At 42.0% G+C, this 19510-nt stretch overlaps 1 protein-coding gene across 5 annotated transcripts in view; it reads left to right on the top strand.

Annotated features, from left to right (window-relative positions):
• Positions 1-19510, top strand: part of dok4 (docking protein 4) — a 132088-nt gene that overhangs the window by 96788 nt on the left and 15790 nt on the right. For all 5 annotated transcript variants that reach the window (XR_007037830.1, XM_047362271.1, XM_047362269.1 and 2 more), the window contains 3 exons: positions 5762-5876; positions 6008-6127; positions 6321-6510. Coding sequence is in view for 4 of the 5 variants with exons in the window: in XM_047362271.1 (XP_047218227.1) it covers positions 5762-5876; positions 6008-6127; positions 6321-6510 (425 nt within the window). In the remaining variant the exon portion in view is untranslated. The remainder of the gene's footprint in view (positions 1-5761; positions 5877-6007; positions 6128-6320; positions 6511-19510) is intronic.

Genomic DNA, 19510 nt, shown 5'->3' with positions numbered 1-19510 from the left:
CTGCGCCAAAAGCGTCAAAAGGGAAAGCGTGCTGGCGCGCTGATAAAGCTCCGCAAAAGAGGACTTTGCACACCACTGCCTTCAATCCACCTGGCAAATGTCCGCTCTCTAAACAACAAGATGGACGAGCTGCTTCTCCTCACCGGTAAAAACTCAGACCTCCGCGGATCAGCGGTTCTCTGCTTCACCGAGACATGGCTGAGTGAAAACATCCCGGACCGCGCACTGCTGATGCCGGACTTCCAGCTGCTCAGAGCGGATCGCAGCGCGGAGCTATCGGGGAAGAAGCGAGGAGGCGGAATCTGCTTTTATATAAATGAAGGTTGGTGCAGAGACGTAAAAGTGCTGGGAAAAACATGTAGTCCGGATCTGGAGTCATTTTCCATAATCTGTAAACTGTTTTATTCACCGAGAGAGTTTTCCTCGTTTATAATAATTGGCTCATATTTTCCACCGCATGGCTGCACTTCTGCTGCTGAAAAACATCTCGCTGAGCTGATTACAGACGTGGAGAAAAAATACACGGACTCTTTCATCATAATACTGGGAGATTTTAACAGAGCAAACCTCTCTAATGAACTCCCCAAGTACAGACGGAATATTAAGTGTCCCACCAGAGACCAAAACACACTGGACCATTGTTACACAGCTTTAAAGGACTCATATCATGCTGTTACCAGGGATGCTCTGGGTTTTTCAGATCATTATCTAATCCACCTCATCCCAACCTACAGACAGAAACTAAGAGCTTCCAAACCCAAGGTTCACACTGTTAAGAAGTGGACTGAGGAATCAAAGCAGATGCTACAGGCCTGCTGTGAATGCACAGACTGAACTGTTTTTGAAACCTCAGCCACTGACTTAAACCAACTAACTGATGTGGTGACATCATACATCAGTTTCTGTGAGGACATGTGTGTGCGGACCAAGACCTTCTGCACCTTTGGGAATAACAAGCCATGGTTTACTCCACATCTCAGGAACCTGCGCAGGGAAAAGGAAGAAGCTCACAGCAGTGGAGATTGGGCGCGGAACAGGCAGGCCAGGAACAAACTAACAAAGGAGATCAAAGCAGCTAAGAGAAGCTACAGTGAGAAGCTTAAGAACATCCTTTCTACTAGTGACACTTCAGCTGTATGGACCGGTCTGAGAAACCTGACTACAGGAGCCCCTCCACCCATGCTGAACAGAATCCTCGTCTGGCCAACCGTCTGAATGGCTTCTACTGCAGACATGACAAGAAGCAATTCACACCTCAAACCATCTCCTCCACATCCCATTCAGGAACAAATTTGACCCGTAAAACAACCAACCCCCCACCATCAGATCCTCTCCCTGCACTAAAGATCTCCGAGGAAGAGGTAAACAGGCTCTTTCAGCGCATGAAAACAAAGAAAGCTGGAGGACCTGATAACGTCTCCCCATCATGCCTGAAAGCCTGTGCAAATCAACTCACTCCGATCTTCACAAGGATCTTCAACAAGTCATTGGAGAAATGTGAGGTCCCCTCCTGCCTCAAACGATCCACCATCATCCCGGTTCCCAAGAAACCCACCATCCTAGGATTAAATGACTACAGGCCTGTAGCCCTGACGTCTGTGGTCATGAAATCCTTTGAGGGGCTGGTGTTGAAGCACCTGAATAACATCACAGGCCCCCTGCTGGACCCCCTGCAATTTGCTTACCGAGCAAACAGGTCGGCAGATGATGCTGTTAACTTAGGCCTACACTTCATCCTGCAACACCTCGACCACCCAGGGACGTACGCCAGGATCCTGTTTGTAGACTTCAGCTCGGCCTTCAACACCATCATACCAGACATCCTCCACCAGAAGCTCACCCAGCTCAACGTCCCAGCCTCCACCTGTCAGTGGATCAACAGCTTCCTGACGGACCGACAGCAGCAGGTGAGACTGGGGAGCATCTTCTCCCGATCCAGATCAATAAGTACTGGTGCCCCCCAGGGGTGTGTTCTATCCCCACTCCTCTTCTCTCTGTACACAAATGACTGCACCTCAGCGGACTCGTCCGTGAAACTCATTAAGTTTGCAGATGACACCACTGTCATTGGACTGATCCAGGACGGTGATGAGTCTGCATACAGACAGCAGGTGGATCGGCTGGTACACTGGTGCAGTCAGAACTACCTTGAACTCAACCCACTCAAGACTGTGGAAATGGTGGTGGACCTTCGGAAAACACCACCCCCATACACCCCCCTCACCATCCTCAACAACACTGTATCGGCCGTGGACCACTTCAGGTTCCTAGGAACCACCATCTCTGAGGACCTGAGATGGTCTTCACACATAGACACTGTTCAAAAGAAGGCCCAGCAGAGACTGTACTTCTTGAGGCAACTCAAGAAGTTCAACCTTCCACAGGAGCTGCTGGTCATCTTCTACACTGCCATCATTCAATCTGTCCTGTCTTCATCCATCTCAGTGTGGTTTGGCTCATCCACAAAACAGAACAGGTGCATGCAATGAATAATCAGGAATGCAGAGAGAATAATCAGGGCTGACCTTCCCTCCATCCAGGACTTATACAGGTCTAGGGTCAGGAAAAGAGCTGCTAAAATCTCTGCAGACCCCACACACCCTGCACATAAACTGTTCAGAGCTTTACCTTCAGACAGCCTCTACAGAGCACTGTTCACTAAAACCAGCCGCCACAGAGACAGTTTCTTCCCCCAGGCTGTTTCTCTGTTGAACATTCAATAGAGTACAAAACAACAGCATACAGATGTTGCAAATGCACCTTCTTATTATAAATGTGTATATTGTACATTGTAAATATGTATATTCTGTAATGCAAAAACAAAACCAAAGAGCAAAGTGTACCGGAGTCAAATTCCTTGTTAGTATGTACGAACTTGGCAATAAAGTTGATTCTGATTCTGATATTCATGACAATATTCCCTACAGACAGTTTTAGCTCACTCAGAGGTCTCTTCCCAAACACTCAGAGCAGCTAAGGGAGGGTTGAGCCAGTGATGTCACAATGCGTTGCACTTTCAAAATAAAAATACGTGAGATAAAAAATTTTAAATCAAGTATTTTTCTCCTCCGCGGTATAATTTTTTTGGAGGGGCAAATGCACCTGTCTCCCACACATCCGCCCAGACCCCCCCGATTCCTATGCCTATATATCCTATAACAGTTTTAATGCCCAGACAAAACCTCCTACTTGAACAATTTTGATGAAAAGGACGACGTGTGATAGGGCCAGTGAGTTAAGCAGGTCCGATAAATGGAGAAGATTTGGTGACTAGGGCAAGCGTCTGCTTGGACTGGTGCATGTGCGCAGTGTTGCGGTTTCATTGCCGTCCTTTTCTTTCTCTTTAATACTCCTCCTTCCTAGGTGCTGAAAATGGGATTCAAATTTTTTACCACTCTCTTTTGTTCTCTATGTGTAGTTCAGTCCTTTTTGTTCCTCCCATGGCTGGGCCCGACAATGTTCATTTGGGAACAGAGTTGGGGTAAGTTTGTTTGCTGTTGTTGGCAAAGCGGAAAAGGGCATGAGTAGCTGTTGTACTGCATTGTGAGGTATGTAGTGTAATTGGTGTCAGCGCTTTATAACTTTCTGGTGGACCATTAATAACAGACATATGAAATTATTCCATGGGCCAAATACAATTATATAATGGGCCAGATGTGGCCTGCGAGCCTGAGCCTGACATGTCTGGTTTAGTTGAATGGCCCCTTTTGGTAGGTTTGCAGTTGTGGCATACTGAACTGATAGATTGAACAGTGCTTTATGTGACGCTCAGAGCTTCATAGATTTTTTTATATACTAACCCTGACATGGGTAGGTGGAACTGGATAAAAGACACCTGTCCACACAGTCAATCAAACAAATGGACTACAGGAAAATAGCCAAGCAGCTTGGTGAGAACTGTTGGAGCAATTATAAGAAAATGGAAGAAGTTAAAGATGATGGTCAATCTACCTCAGTCTGGGGCTCCATGCAAGGTCCCACCTTGTGGGGCATCAATGATAATGAGGAAGGTGAGGGATCTGCCCAGAACTACACGGCAGGACCTAGTCAATGACCTGAAGAGAGCTCGGACCACAGTCTCAAAGAAGACCATCAGTAACACATTACGCCGCCGTGGATTAAAATCCTGTAGCGCACGTGAGGTCCCCCTGCTCAAAGCAGCGCATGTCCAGGCCCGTCTGAAGTCTGTCAATGACCATCTGGATGATCCAGTGGAGAAACAAAAAAGAGCTTCTTCGTCTAAAGTCCACCTGCCGTGTTTGAAAGGGAGGAAGAAGGATGAGTACCACCCCAAGAACACCATGGTGATGCATGAAAGTGGAAATATCATTCTTTGGAGATGCTTCTCTGCAAAGTGGACAGGATGACTGTACTGTATTGAGGGGAGGATGGATGGGGCCATGTATAGGATGATCTTAGCCAACAACCTCCTTTCCTCAGTAAGGACATTGAAGATGGGTCGTGGCTGGGTCTTCCAGCATGACAACGACCTGAAGCACACAGCTAGGGCAACTAAGGAGTGGCTCCTTAAGAACCATCTCAAGGTCCTGGAGTGGCATAGCCAGTCTCTAGACCTGAACCCAATCGAAAGACTTTGGAGGGAGCTGAAAGTCCGTATTGCCCAGCGACAGCCCCGAAACCTGAAGGATCTGGAGAAGATCTGTATGAAGGAGTGGTCCAAAATCCCTGCTGCAGTGTGTGCAAACCTGGTCAAGAACTACAGGAAACGTCTGATATCTGGAATTGCAAACAAAGGTTTCTGTACCAAATATTAAGTTTTGTTTTTCTGATGTTTCAAATACTTAAGTCATGCTATAAAATGCAAATTACTTACCTAAAAATCACACAATGTCATTTTCTGGATTCGTCACTCACAGTTGAAGTGTACCTATGATAAAAATTACAGACTTCTACATGCTTTGTAAGTAGGAAAACCTGCAAAATCGGCAGTGTATCAAATACTTGTTCACCCCAATGTATATAACTGCTGGGCAGGTGATTAGTGACATTAGAACCCAGTGAGTACAATCCTCAGGTGGCTAAGGTCCTGAACTGAGGAGCTAAGGGAAAATGACTAATAAACACAGAACAGAACACAAAGTGATCTAAGAGGACCCAAAAGGATTTCACTAAACTGAAAGCTTAAAACTAACACAAGTAAAAAAAAATTAAGAATCATATAGCAAATAAATAAACTATGTATTTGAGACAGTGAGTGACAAGCAAAAAGTTATCACCACCCTAAATACAGAACCAAGGTACACAAAAAAGGACCATGACAAACTTTGTGTTAAACGTCTCCACAACTTCCTCCCTGATATGTTTACTGTGTTCCTTGGTCTTCATGATGCTCTTTGTTCACTTCTGTGACAAACCTCTGTGACCTTCTGTTTTGTGATTTTCACTGTGATTTTGTGATCTTACTATTAAGTGGTTTGGTCACCTTAGTCGGTTGTTTTAAAGTGTTATATAAATAAATAAATGAAATAAGAACAGCTGAGTAGAGAATAAATTACACATAGGCGGACAATGTTTAATAACTAGGAGACTTTTGAGGGCTATCTGTTTGGCAGAATGTTATTTAGAGGTGAAGGCATCTCAACAAAAATGCATGCCATGCTTGGTGTTGGCCTACCACATAAAATTTCAATAAAATACACTGAAGTTTAAGGTAGCAACACAACAAACTGAATACTCTAGCATTTTACTGTATCTTTAAATTTGTCACATTAGTCATCTTCGCTTTTAACTTTTTATTTAGGTGACAGAAATTAGTAACGTCAAGAACATCACCCGGTTACCTCGGGATACCAAGCGACAGGCAGTTGCCATTGTGTTTGCAGATGACACCTCACGCACTTTCACCTGTGAATCAGGTAAGCAAACTCACATACACTCCAAGGTTTACTAGCTTCAGCTCAGCTGCAGGACACCCTTGCTGAGTTGTTCGAGGGCAAGGCTTTTGACACAGTAAGATGGAGAACACATGAAGTGTTGTGTTTATCAGAGCTGGAGGCAGACGACTGGTGCAAGATGCTGTCAATAGAGTGTCTTGGTATGCGACTGAATGACATCAGTATGGGAGAACCTGACTTGCTTGCTGCTGGAGTACAGTGTGAACACACAGGTACTTCACAAACACACACATACACACACACACACTCACAAAATAAAAATGTATTGTAGGGACATTCAGCCTTGGAGTGGGATTTCATTCATTCACAGTCCACAGCAGGATTCTTCAGCTGTTCACATTGGTAAAATGTCTTCAAATGTGAAAATATTGTGTCCTTACAACCTGTCATTTTTTTTCTTGTTAGAGCGATTCAATGTGTTCCTCCTTCCTTGTCCCAACCTGGACATCTATGGGGAGTGCATGATGCAGATAACCCATGAGAACATATACCTGTGGGATATCCACAACCCCCGAACCAAACTGGTTACCTGGCCCCTCTGCTCTCTTCACCGCTATGGACGTGATGCCACACGCTTTACTTTTGAAGCTGGACGGTGAGACCTGGAAGGGCTGACAGTGGTAAAAAGTAGGAGAGATATGTTATTACTGAACATATCCATAAGTGTTGGCAACAAACCTCAAGCAGACACCGTGCAACATCTCCGAGCTGGTTTCTGGGTGATTTAAAAATTTTTTATGTGGCGTCCTGAATGATTTAAAAATTTTAAGTTGTAGACATAGTGCGCGTGGTGACAAGTCTCTCTTAGCGTTTTTCTGCTGACAGGAAGCGGTTCTTTGACTGTCACAGCACAGTTGCCATGGTTATTTGGACATGTGATGGGTGACTTCTGGCTATCTATACTACTTGGCGTATGTATTTAGCGGCGGGGACCGGGCGCCATGTGCGGCTACTGTGGGAGAAGAAAGTTTACGAATTTTAAAATGATGAAGACACAACTGGTTTTCTCTCAAAGCTGACGCGAGGGACGTTTTATTCAGAACACATCTCTGAATACATCTTCATACAAAATCCCAAAGAATTCCAAAATCCCTTACATGAGTCAAGATATATATATATATATATATATATATACATATATATATATATATATATATATATATATACAACAGTCATATCATTGTTGTGTATGTGAGACTTTTTGACCGATCAGATGTACCCTTTCACTTACTCACATTTTGGCACTCACAACATTGATTCTCAAGCGCAGTTCCAGGAATACAAAACCAGAAAACATCTGCAGGAAATCAAACTGGTCTTTGCGACAGATATACCATAACAATCTCATCACTCTGGTCAACTCCTCATTCCTGAGCTAAACTGGACTGCTGAACTAATGTCAAAGCGACCTGGCAGGATTCAAGATATCAAAATTCTTTCCGGCTGAACTATTTCCAACCAGCCTACAAGTTCACTTCTACAATAACAAGTTCATCAGTCTTTCCTTATCTACCTTGTTCCCAGACAGGCCTTGCATGCTGCTCAGAGTGACTTTTCACTTATGCCCAGAACAATCTACACAGAATTCATTTTCACATATGGTAAAAACAATAGTAACACTTTTAATCTACTAAACAAAGCTTTAAGCTTCACTACGTCAAATCCACTGCAAATTGGGATGTATGAAGGCTACGTGTGGGGTGACAAGTCTACGCACAGTTTCGTACATCTGAATTGTTTTGTGCACAGTAAGATTCAGAATTTCTCCCTACTGCAAACTTTTATTATGAAAGGTAAGGTAAGTTTATTTATATAGCGCTTTTCAGTAACAAGACATTCAAAGCACTGTACAAGAAGAACAATTACAATACAATCACAAAGAAAAACAGATAAAGACACAGAAAAACAAATCAAATGACACTAATAATCCTTGGGAGTAATAATTAATAATCCTTCCAAGTTTACTGGTATAAATTGTTTCCAAGCCACTCTTACTAATAAAACATCTTGTGCTAAAAAAAAGATGATAATATTGATAGTGTCATCATTCTACTGAATTCTAACTAGGGAAGCTGAGTCACTGGTACAAAACAGCTTTAATCCACATTTTCAGTTTTCAATTCAGTTTATTTATATAGCGCCAATTCACAACACATGTTGTCTCAAGGCACTTCACAGCAGTCAGGTTCATACATTCCAATTAATCCTAACAATTGAACAGTGCAGTCAGATTCAGTTATTTATTCAAATTGGATAAAACGTTTTTCTATCTAAGGAAACCCAGCAGATTGCATCCAGTCAGTGACTTGCAGCATTCACACCTCCTGGATGAGCATGTAGAGACAGTGGACAGTCACTGGCGTTGACTTTGCAGCAATCCCTCATACTGAGCATGCATGTAGCGACAGTGGAGAGGAAAAACTCCCTTTTAACAGGAAGAAACCTCCAACAGAACCAGAACCAGGCTCAGTGTGAGCGGCCATCTGCCACGACCGACTGGAGGTTTGAGAGAACAGAGCAGAGACACAAAAAGAAATAGAAATAGAGTCTGAAAGAAGGCACATAAAGTTAGTCACAGTAAAAGCTCAGTCAATTGCCATGTCTAGGAGAGAGAAAAGGTTAAACACTGAAAGACAGGGCCAAGTGGATCATTGGTAGAAGGTGAGCATTAAGTTGTTGCCAGCAAAAGCTTGGACGATGCCCCTCTCCAGAAAGGTGTCACAGGTAGACACAGAGTCAGGCCAGGTGTAGCTTCTAGGAAGAGAAAAGAGGGAGAACATAAAGTTAAAAACTGAAATAACAGCAAATAATGCAATAATGGAGAGTAGTGTGAGAATGTAGCGAAGAGGGTGAAAGTGGTCATTATGTCCTCCAGCAGCCTAAGCCTATAGCAGCATAACTACAGAGATAGTTCAGGATAACCTATGCCACTCTAACTATAAGCTTTATCAAAAAGGAAAGTTTTAAGCCTAGCCTTAAAAGTAGACAGTGTCTCTGCCTCACGGACTAAAACTGGGAGCTGGTTCCACAGGAGAGGAGCCTGATAACTAAAGGATCGGCCTCTCATTCTACTTCTAGAGACTCTAGGAACAACTAGTAAACCTGCAGTCTGAGAACGAAGTGCTCTGTTAGGAACGTATGGAACAATCAGATCTCTGATGTATGATGGAGCTAGATCATTAAGGGCTTTATATGTGAGGAGGAGAATTTTTAATTCTATTCTGGATTTAACAGGAAACCAATGAATGGAAGCTAAAATAGGAGAAATATGATCTCTCTTTTTAATTTTCATCAGAACTCTTGCTGCAGCATTTTGAATCAGCTGAAGGCTTTTAACTGCATTTTGTGGACATCCTGATTGTAAAGAACTACAATAGTCCAGCCTTGAAGTAACAAATGCATGGACTAGTTTTTCAGGGTCACTCCCAGACAGGATATTTCTAATTTTGGCAATGTTCCGGAGATGAAAGAAGGAAATCTTAGAAACCTGTTTAATATGGGGTTTAAATGACATGTCCTGGTCAAAATTAACACCAAGGTTTTATTTAGGTTAGATAAAAGTTATTAGTTTTTGTTTGAATTTTTACAGCAGACCTCATAAGAATCAGTTTTTTTAGCTCTTCACCTAAGTGTCTGCAGGCACGTGCTTAGATACGTTCTCTATTTTCAGTCATATTTGGAGTGTACCTATCTCTCCTGTGGTTTTCTGCTCATGCACACACACAGACAGGTTGGTTGGGTTTGACTGAATGCATTCGTCAATGAAACAGCACGGAGTCAGACTTCATGACATACTCATTATGGGTTGTGTGGATTTAAGCATAGAAATCTAAGTTTTTTTTTTGTGTGTTGCTGAGTTCAATCTCTCCCCTCCCTAGGCTGCCACCTTACGGTGGTGGTGGGGTTTGAGTGTCCCAATGATCCTAGGAGCTATGTTGTCAGGGGCTTTATGCCCCTGGTAGGGTCACCCAAGGCAAACAGGTCCTAGGTAAGGGATCAGACAAAGCGGAGCCCACAGACCCCTTATGATGATTACCATAAATGGAAACAGTGTTCCCTCGCCCGTACACGGGTCAGTGGGGCCCCACTCTGGAGCCAAGCCTGGAGGTGGGGCATGCTGGCAAGCACCTGGTGGCCGGGCTTTCCCGCATTGAGCAGTTCAGACTACCCACCCTTTTTGGAGTCCTTGGAGGGGGTGTTGGAGAGCGCCCCTCCGGGGGACTCCCTTGTTCACAAATGAGGGATAAACGGATCGGTGCTTCGTCAGCAGGCACTGTACCGGTCTGTTGTGGTGAAGAGAGAGCCAAGTCAAAAAGCAAAACTGTTGATTTACCGGTCGATCTACGTTCCAATCCTCATCTAGGGTCATGAGCTTTGGGTAGTGACCGAAAGAATGAGATCACGGAGTCAGATAAAATCTGAGTCTAACTGGTCGAGTTAAAATCCTAAATTTAATATTGTTCGGAAGCCTGTTGCCTTAAAATTGTCACATTATTGTTCTGTAAAATGTTTTTCCTTTCCAGCTCGTAAAAGATTTTTCACACAACTGGTGCTGCCAATCCTAGAACACGCTGATGTTATTTATGGCCATGCCACAGAAACTAATCTTCATCCCCTCAAACCTTTACTTACTTTATTTTAAAACATCTTTTTCTTGCTTTCAGTAAGAACAAAGGTTAATTTATTCTGGACTTAATCCTCACAGAGATATGCACATGAACATATGTATGTTGTCTTATTCTGTGTCTTTATGTTAAGTCTATGTGCCACGCGGTTGCTATGCTGGTGGTTGTGAGAGTGTGTGTGAGAGTGTGTGGGTCCTTGAGAACGTTGTGGGTATTCCTGTGTGATTTTTTCACATTTGTTTGATTCGTTTTACTGTTATTTATCTTCTGTTCTGCAAGGACCCTATCAAAAATGAGATGGTACATCTCAAGGGGTCACCCTTGAAATAATCAGTTGTCAGTGCTGCCAATTATACCTTTTATTTCTTTCCATACATAATATGTGCCATGATAGGGTTTAATAAAGTCAAAATCAGATCGAAGGACATTGAGTCTCCCCTACAAATGTTTCTGTTTGGCCATGATAAAGCTGCTCTCTTGTAATCATCTGGTTCCATAACAATTTTTGTGGTATTCATCAGCAAGATTATAACATCTGATCCATATCTCTGAATGTTCTATTCTAATCTAGCTTTATTTAGATCCATCTATATGTTCTAATGCAGTAAGTCCTTATTATATTTAAGAATGGGGTCACTAGTTTTTATTAGTTGCTATTATTCCAATAATGCCAAGTGCTAATTTCATTAGTTCTAGTGCTTATTTTAACCTATTTCCATAGCTCGATTGGTCTCTTTTTATGTGTAGTGTAGGCATCAAAAAGGGTCAGAGTATTGTGTTCATTTAATGGTGAATGTAAGTATTAAATCTGAACCATACATACCATTTTTTTAAATCTGGTTAAATTACATTTAACTGTAACTGAGTCTTGTGGAAAATCTTATCCATTTAGAAGGCTTATTGAAATTGATGAACACAGAAATGAAGGGCATGTTACGTCTTATAATCTTAGTTTGTCTTACCCAGTTTTATAAACACACCGTACAGTTTCCTTTTAAATTACACTTTGTATTTATTTCAAGTAACTAAAGTTTGTTTCATTTAGCTAAAGTTTTCTCCATTTCAGTCCAGTCCAGTAATTCCGTTAAGGTTCATTTAATCTTGTGTTAAATTTGAGTCTAATTTGATCATTCTGAACCTGACTGGAAAAAGTCAAACCATCTCTTAAAATCATGTTTTGAGGGGAGAGGTTGTCCCTTTCTGGTGTTATCATAAAGAACTGACCTAATATTATTATGGTACTGCTAAGGATTAGAGCGTCAGATAGTTTAAAATGTTTTTACCTTTTAAGCAGGCGGTCCATGGCCAGGACTGCTTCTCCAGACCTAAAAACTCAAAATTCCAATTAGTTTCATATCAGAAAACAATTTAAATTAAATGTATCCTGCCACATATACCCTCATTTTTACATAATGAAACAGACATTCATTTCACAAAAACAGACAGACAAAATGGACAAACATTGTAAAAAATTAAAGACAGGTCTATGAGCTTTCTTATGTTTATCAGTATTTCAATTCAGGTAGAACCGTTGCTATCTTTCTATAATTTTCTTTGGAAACATTCTGGAAACCTTATAGAGGTAAAAGTTTGGCAATGATCATCAGAACATCAGACCTTTATTAGCGCTTTTAAAATCCCTCAAAGACGCTCTTTAATGAAATCAGTCATTCCCATTCACACACGTTCACACACTGACAACTTTTCCCCATGACTGTCATGAATATCCGCGTGAGGGTTTTTAGGATTTTGTGTTTTTTTAATGTAAAGTACTTTGGATTGCCCTGCTGCTGAAATGTGCTATACAAATACATTTTTACTTACATACTTCTCTGTCAGAGCAATTTTTATTTGCAAAAATTTGAATATAATTTTCATTTTATATTCTTATAATACACATAATTTACTCATGATCCTTTTTGTTTCCACTAGGTCTGTTTTAAATGCTTCAATTCTTTTTTTATCCACCAAGGATCAATAAGGTGGTGTTAGTGGGGTCCACCTTGAAGGTGTTGTTTGTCCGGTCCGTCCAGTCTGGGGAAGTGTCAGGTTATCATTGTCAGGTCAGTGAGGTTCATAAGTCAGTCAGAACCTTGGTCATTTGGTCTTGCATCGTTAGGTAATTTGGTGTGTGCACATAATGTTTCATAGATCCAGCCTATGATCAGTCAACAAACCTTCCACACAGTCTGATGTTATTTCTGCGGTAGGTGAAGTTGTTAGTATCTCATGTAGACTGACATATACTGTTGCATTTGGAGAGGATCTCAGATTAAATAAACTTAGTTAGAGCTTCAATCCAGGTTCATTTTATGTCTGCAGACTTTAGCCAATTTTTCTTTTTGTATACATAGTTCTGTTAGCTCTCCATACTAACCCATGAGTTGCTGGTTTGAAAACCTGCACCAATTAACGATTACTCTCATTTATCTTTCAACTTCCCCCGGATCTTTATTGGAGAAAATGAGTGCCATCGTCAGATCTCATGATTTCAGGCACTCCCATGGTGTCATTTTCTCCTCTTTCCTCTTTTAGAAGGAACGTTTTCCTTCAGTTTTGTGTTCTGCTCCCATGTTAGTAAAATCAATCATTATTTGCTTCCATGAAGCACTGTGGACTGGAACGATGCCCAGTCCTGCTTTTAATAAAACCTCTAGATTAAACTGATTGCAGATTTGACACAGTTGCACAAAATATGTTGTGACATTTTTCAAATTATCCTTCAATTTATGACTTTTGAGAATTGGGACTTGTTGCTTTGAACCAGCACAGTGACTTCTGCTGTTTTCCTACTTCCCCCTGTAGAGAGAGAAAAGGTTATCATATCTAAGTTTCTACTTATAGAGAATCACATAAACTACTGGTGGGCCAGTTTTGGCCCGCGGGCCTTGAGTTTGCCACATGCAGGGTAGAGTTACAATCTTTATCAGAGCTCTCAGCAGAGACAGGCTTCTGCTGTTTGCGGAAGTTTTATCTTTGTTTTCAGGCAGCTGCATGTCTGTGTCAAGTTTAATTCTGCAGTCATTTCGCAGAGCTGAGGAGAAAATTTTACTTCTCTCAAAAGGGGAAAAATCAAAAATGCACACAATCTGGGTCAAATATGGAATTATTTCCCTGTAAAATAAATCTTCTGCCAAGTGCTTTTCAACTGGCCTCAACATTATGGCTATGTTAGTTAAAGGCTGATCTTGCTGTTCTCTGTTCTTTCATTTTCAATCTAGTCTGACACGATGCTTGAGTAGACTAGGTTTGTTTCATTAGTTTTTTTTAACAGAAAGAGGGGGAGGCGCACACTGAGTTATAAAACTATTTTCTTCCCCTGTTGTTTATGAATCGCAGTGTGAGAAAAGGATTTCCCTATAAAATCTCCATGAATTTCCAAAACATTCCCACAACCTGCATGTACAGGTCCTTCTCAAAATATTAGCATATTGTGATAAAGTTTATTATTTTCCATAATGTAATGATGAAAATTTAACATTCATATATTTTAGATTCATTGCACACTAACTGAAATATTTCAGGTCTTTTATTGTCTTAATACGGATGATTTTGGCATACAGCTCATAAAAACCCAAAATTCCTATCTCACAAAATTAGCATATTTCATCCGACCAATAAAAGAAAAGTGTTTTTAATACAAAAAACGTCAACCTTCAAATAATCATGTACAGTTATGCACTCAATACTTGGTCGGGAATCCTTTTGCAGAAATGACTGCTTCAATGCGGCGTGGCATGGAGGCAATCAGCCTGTGGCACTGCTGAGGTCTTATGGAGGCCCAGGATGCTTCGATAGCGGCCTTTAGCTCATCCAGAGTGTTGGGTCTTGAGTCTCTCAACATTCTCTTCACAATATCCCACAGATTCTCTATGGGGTTCAGGTCAGGAGAGTTGGCAGGCCAATTGAGCACAGTGATACCATGGTCAGTAAACCATTTACCAGTGGTTTTGGCACTGTGAGCAGGTGCCAGGTCGTGCTGAAAAATGAAATCTTCATCTCCATAAAGCTTTTCAGCAGATGGAAGCATGAAGTGCTCCAGAATCTCCTGATAGCTAGCTGCATTGACCCTGCCCTTGATAAAACACAGTGGACCAACACCAGCAGCTGACACGGCACCCCAGACCATCACTGACTGTGGGTACTTGACACTGGACTTCTGGCATTTTGGCATTTCTTTCTCCCCAGTCTTCCTCCAGACTCTGGCACCTTGATTTCCGTATGACATGCAGAATTTGCTTTCATCCGAAAAAAGTACTTTGGACCACTGAGCAACAGTCCAGTGCTGCTTCTCTGTAGCCCAGGTCAGGCGCTTCTGCCGCTGTTTCTGGTTCAAAAGTGGCTTGACCTGGGGAATGCGGCACCTGTAGCCCATTTCCTGCACACGCCTGTGCACGGTGGCTCTGGATGTTTCTACTCCAGACTCAGTCCACTGCTTCCGCAGGTCCCCCAAGGTCTGGAATTGGCCCTTCTCCACAATCTTCCTCAGGGTCTGGTCACCTCTTCTCGTTGTGCAGCGTTTTCTGCCACCCTTTTTCCTTCCCACAGACTTCCCACTGAGGTACCTTGATACAGCACTCTGGGAACAGCCTATTCGTTCAGAAATCTATTTCTGTGTCTTACCCTCTTGCTTGAGGGTGTCAATAGTGGCCTTCTGGACAGCAGTCAGGTCGGCAGTCTTACCCATGATTGGGGTTTTGAGTGATGAACCAGGCTGGGAGTTTTAAAGGCCTCAGGAATCTTTTGCAGGTGTTTAGAGTTAACTCGTTGATTCAGATGATTAGGTTCATAGCTCGTTTAGAGACCCTTTTAATGATATGCTAATTTTATGAGATAGGAATTTTGGGTTTTCATGAGCTGTATGCCAAAATCATCCGTATGAAGACAATAAAAGACCTGAAATATTTCAGTTAGTGTGCAATTAATCTAAAATATATGAATGTTAAATTTTCATCATGACATTATGGAAAATAATGAACTTTATCACAATATGCTAATATTTTGAGAAGGACCTGTATTTGCACCAGATGTTAAGAGTCCAATTGTGGTTTTGTGGTTTCAGCTGGATTTATGATTCGCTGTTTGCTGTTTTCCAGCAGCAAGGATGCTGGTGGATAAGGACTATTACTCTCATTCATCCTCACTCAGTTTCTTGCTTTTTATTCACAACACTCAGTTCTGGCCAACCGGGACGTATGACACACTATGTTTCAAGCTCCCGGTCCAATTCAAAGCGTCGGCTTCCAAGACACCAGAACACATTCACTCCACCGAAGGATGGATTCAGCGTGCAGTCTTTGTTATCACCGCTAGGTTTCCAGACTACACACTTTCTCAATCCACCAATCTCTTTCACACAGTACAAGTTATGTAAAAACATTAATCATCATTTACAATACTACTGTTTACCGAGCCGAGCCTGTAAAAACAGGCGGAGACTATCTTTTGATACGCCGGAGTTTCAACCGATCTCCGGTCCTCCAAAGCCAATTCTCTATCTTATTCAACCACTGTGAGAAATTTCCTGATTACTCTCAATCAACATCAAAACTACTGTTTCACGTGAGGCGTGCCTGTAAAAACAGGTGTGGACTTGTTTTGTATAACTTCGTACGCAAGTTTCCTGGAGTGTCAAGATCATTGAGTGATCAATCAATTAATCAACCAATCCAGAGATTAAATCCATATAGATCAATTCACCAATTAATTCAACCAATCAATCACCCTGAGGTTAACCGATCCCTGCTCCTCGGGCCTGATCCGCTATCTTATTCAAACCTTTCTTCGTTAAATCACTGATTAGTTTTTTCTATCTCATGCATGAGTTCTCTATTTCTGACGTCTTTTTTACCTCTTCGTCTTTTTCACCATTTTTCACAACAATATAGACTAAGTGAATGTCACTCCGTACTTAAATTTGGATCAGTGGAAGTCCAGAAAAAGAGACGTGAGAACCGAGCCTTGCAGTAAAAGCGTCTGTCTACCAGCTATTTCTGCCTACCTGAGATGACCGCGGTCTGTACCAAAGGCTCGGTCCCCCCCCCGCCGCTGTCTGGGTCCTCCTTGCAGGGTTGGTCTCGTTTGGAACCTGGACAGTTCGACGAGCCCCCACTGTTGTAAAATGGGAGTTTTACTCTTCTTCCGCCCTGTGCACCTCCGGGTCCATTTCTCTCCAGTTCTGAGACCCAACCAATAAAACCAGCAAAGTATTTACCTTTTGAAATAATGAGAAAATTGTGGCATTAAATCAAGATTTAATGCCAAAATGATCAATGTACAGAGTATACAAATGAACAGATACAGAGTGACATTCACCTTCAGTACCGGGGCCCCTTTTGGGTATAACTGTATTATTGTCCGTAGCATGGATGACAAAGCTTCCATGCCCATTGATTGTTTTTATGGAAGCAATGCTTTGCTTAAATTAAGTTATTGCATTATTCTGACAGAAACAATAACATCTTGGTTCCGGCACTGCAATCACAACAGGCCACAGCTACGGGCAGTCACATCAACAAAGGGAAGCAGAGAACATGGTGAACTCGAACTCTATGTTTCAAGCCTCTCCCAGGATCCGGGAAAATAACGAAACACCACTTAGTTTCAGATTGGGAAGGCCAGTCCTCCCAGTCATGCTCCACCCAAGTGTCACTGTTGCATTGAAGTCCCCCAGAAGAATGACAAGTCCTCGAGAGGGGCACCGTCTAAATCCAAAGGAGCAGTGATGCAATCCTCTCATTTGCTGGGGTAAACCCCAACTCACACAACGGCTGAGCTGGGGGGTGGCAAGCAAACCGACCATAGCCCGCCGGCTGGGCCCTGCAAGGAGTGACCCAGCCACCAGGCACTCGCAGACAAGTTCCAACCCCAGACCTGGCTCCAGGGTAGGGCCCCAGCTCAGTCTAAATCTGGGAAATTAAATGTTGTTGTTGCTAATAATGAAACAAAACAGAGGTACTCCAACATGCTACCACCTTGAGTGGTGCAATTGTAGCATATGTATATAAAAATACATCAGGTGGCATCTTGAGCATTGTTCTCTTCATCTTCATAAAAAACTGCTCTTTTTCTGGCCCATCACCCGGAGCCTAGTAAACTTTTAAATCCAAAAACAAACCAGGAACATGGACGGCAGATAGTGTAGGGTAGAAATCCACAGGGCAGATGATTAAGCAGTGTCGAGCAGCATTGAGCAGATGAACCCACAAAAAAAAAAAGACAACTCAATGAGCTTATACACTGAGGAAAGACAGCAGATTGACATTGAATGTAGGCGAGTTAACAACCAGTCTTCCGGCGCTAAATGGGCAGGCACCCTGTTTAGCACCAACTTAGTCCTGAGTTTTTCTTTTTTAAAATCTATTTTTAGACGTTTTGTGTGTTTCTGTTCCTGTTTTTTCCTTCTTGCTTGTACACACAAAGGAGCTGACCGTTTCAAGGACAACTTTGCTTTTATTTCCTTTTTTTAACGGCATTTGTGTTTGGAGACAACGTGACTTATTGTCTACACCAGGGACCAGTGACCCAATATTGCCCATGAGCTGAGAAGGAAGAGATGCGGGACCTGTGCTAGCATTAGGCATCACAACCAGAGGAGAAGATACAGACCTGTCATCATCATGGGAAATGTGAGATGCCTTCCCATCAAAGTCGAGATATTGGCAGCTCTTACCCGGCATCAACAACCTTATATAGAGAGCAGTTTGGTTATGCCTATTGAGATGTGGCTAACCGTGCTTACTCGGGACACACACATAAACATGGATGGCTTTCATTCTCTCCATTTTGACAGAACCAAGGAGGGGTTTAGCTGTGTTGTAAATTACAGATGGTGCAAATCTGGGCATTTAACTATCAAAGACACACTCTGCAGAATTTTAAGATTAATGAACTAATAATGAATTATTTTGAAATACTTTTTACAGTTCCCCAAATATCAACAACAGGTGATTAATTGATTGTAAAACAACAACATAGGTGTGGCAAAGCATATTGGTTGTTCCCAGTACACTAGTTCTAACATTTAAAGAAAATCCAAACAATACAGCAACAACAAAACAAAAAGCATACAGTCAGATATCAGATGTCAGTTGGGAATGTCAGGATTTGGAGTTCTGCTGCCTGCTGCTTACACCTTTTTGACACTAAGTGCCGCCAGTAGGAGTGTACCTGAGGCGACAGGTGTTGTGCATCTACTCATCAGCTGGGAAGCATATAGAGGAAGGTTGCCAACACCTCGGCGCCTGAGTGTTTTTGCCTCCATGGTAATTTCTGGCCAGCTCTGAAATCTTTGCATGATTTTTACCATGGATATCTTTTGAAGGATCTGTTGTTGCAAACTCTAACTTGCTTTGTTACCTGTTCCAGGTGTGAATCCTACCTGATCTGTTCCAGTCCTCCGTAGTGGCTAAGGCTACTTCCTGATCTAGTCTGTGCATGGCAAGCTGAACTCCTTTCCTGACATTTATTCTCTCCCTGGCGGGTTATTCCGGAATCTCCAGTACGATACGTTTATGTTGGTTCATGTTTCTGAGGTTCAGCTATTTATCTTTTCTCTTTGTGTTTTCACAGTAAGGAAGATTAGACTCGTCGCTCCTGTTGTTCCTGATCAATCTTTCAATAAAAACGTATTCCTTTTACAAAGTTCTCTGAGAGTCTCTGCATGTGGGTTAAGTCGGCTGTAAAAACCATGACAGGGAATGTGCTTTGAAAATAGAACGCGCAGTACATCATCCAGTCTTGTTAAATATCCTAGCCTTAAAGATAGTCAAATTCAATAAATGAGAATATCCATTTCGATGAGGCTTATTTAATCTCGTTGGATTACAATTACCTTTCTAAACTAAACAACCTTTAAGCAGGTATTAAACATAATTTCATTAAACCCATGTTTCTGCATTAAAACTTTTTTTATTGGTATAATATTCTAATCTTAAATTACTTGTTTTGATTAGCTATAAGCTAGAAATC

The sequence above is a fragment of the Girardinichthys multiradiatus genome, chromosome 4 (genome assembly GCF_021462225.1).
Source record: "Girardinichthys multiradiatus isolate DD_20200921_A chromosome 4, DD_fGirMul_XY1, whole genome shotgun sequence".
Classification (NCBI taxonomy): domain Eukaryota; kingdom Metazoa; phylum Chordata; class Actinopteri; order Cyprinodontiformes; family Goodeidae; genus Girardinichthys; species Girardinichthys multiradiatus.
The sequence above is the reverse complement of the archived record's forward strand: the minus strand, read 5'-3'. Positions and strand labels throughout refer to the sequence as shown.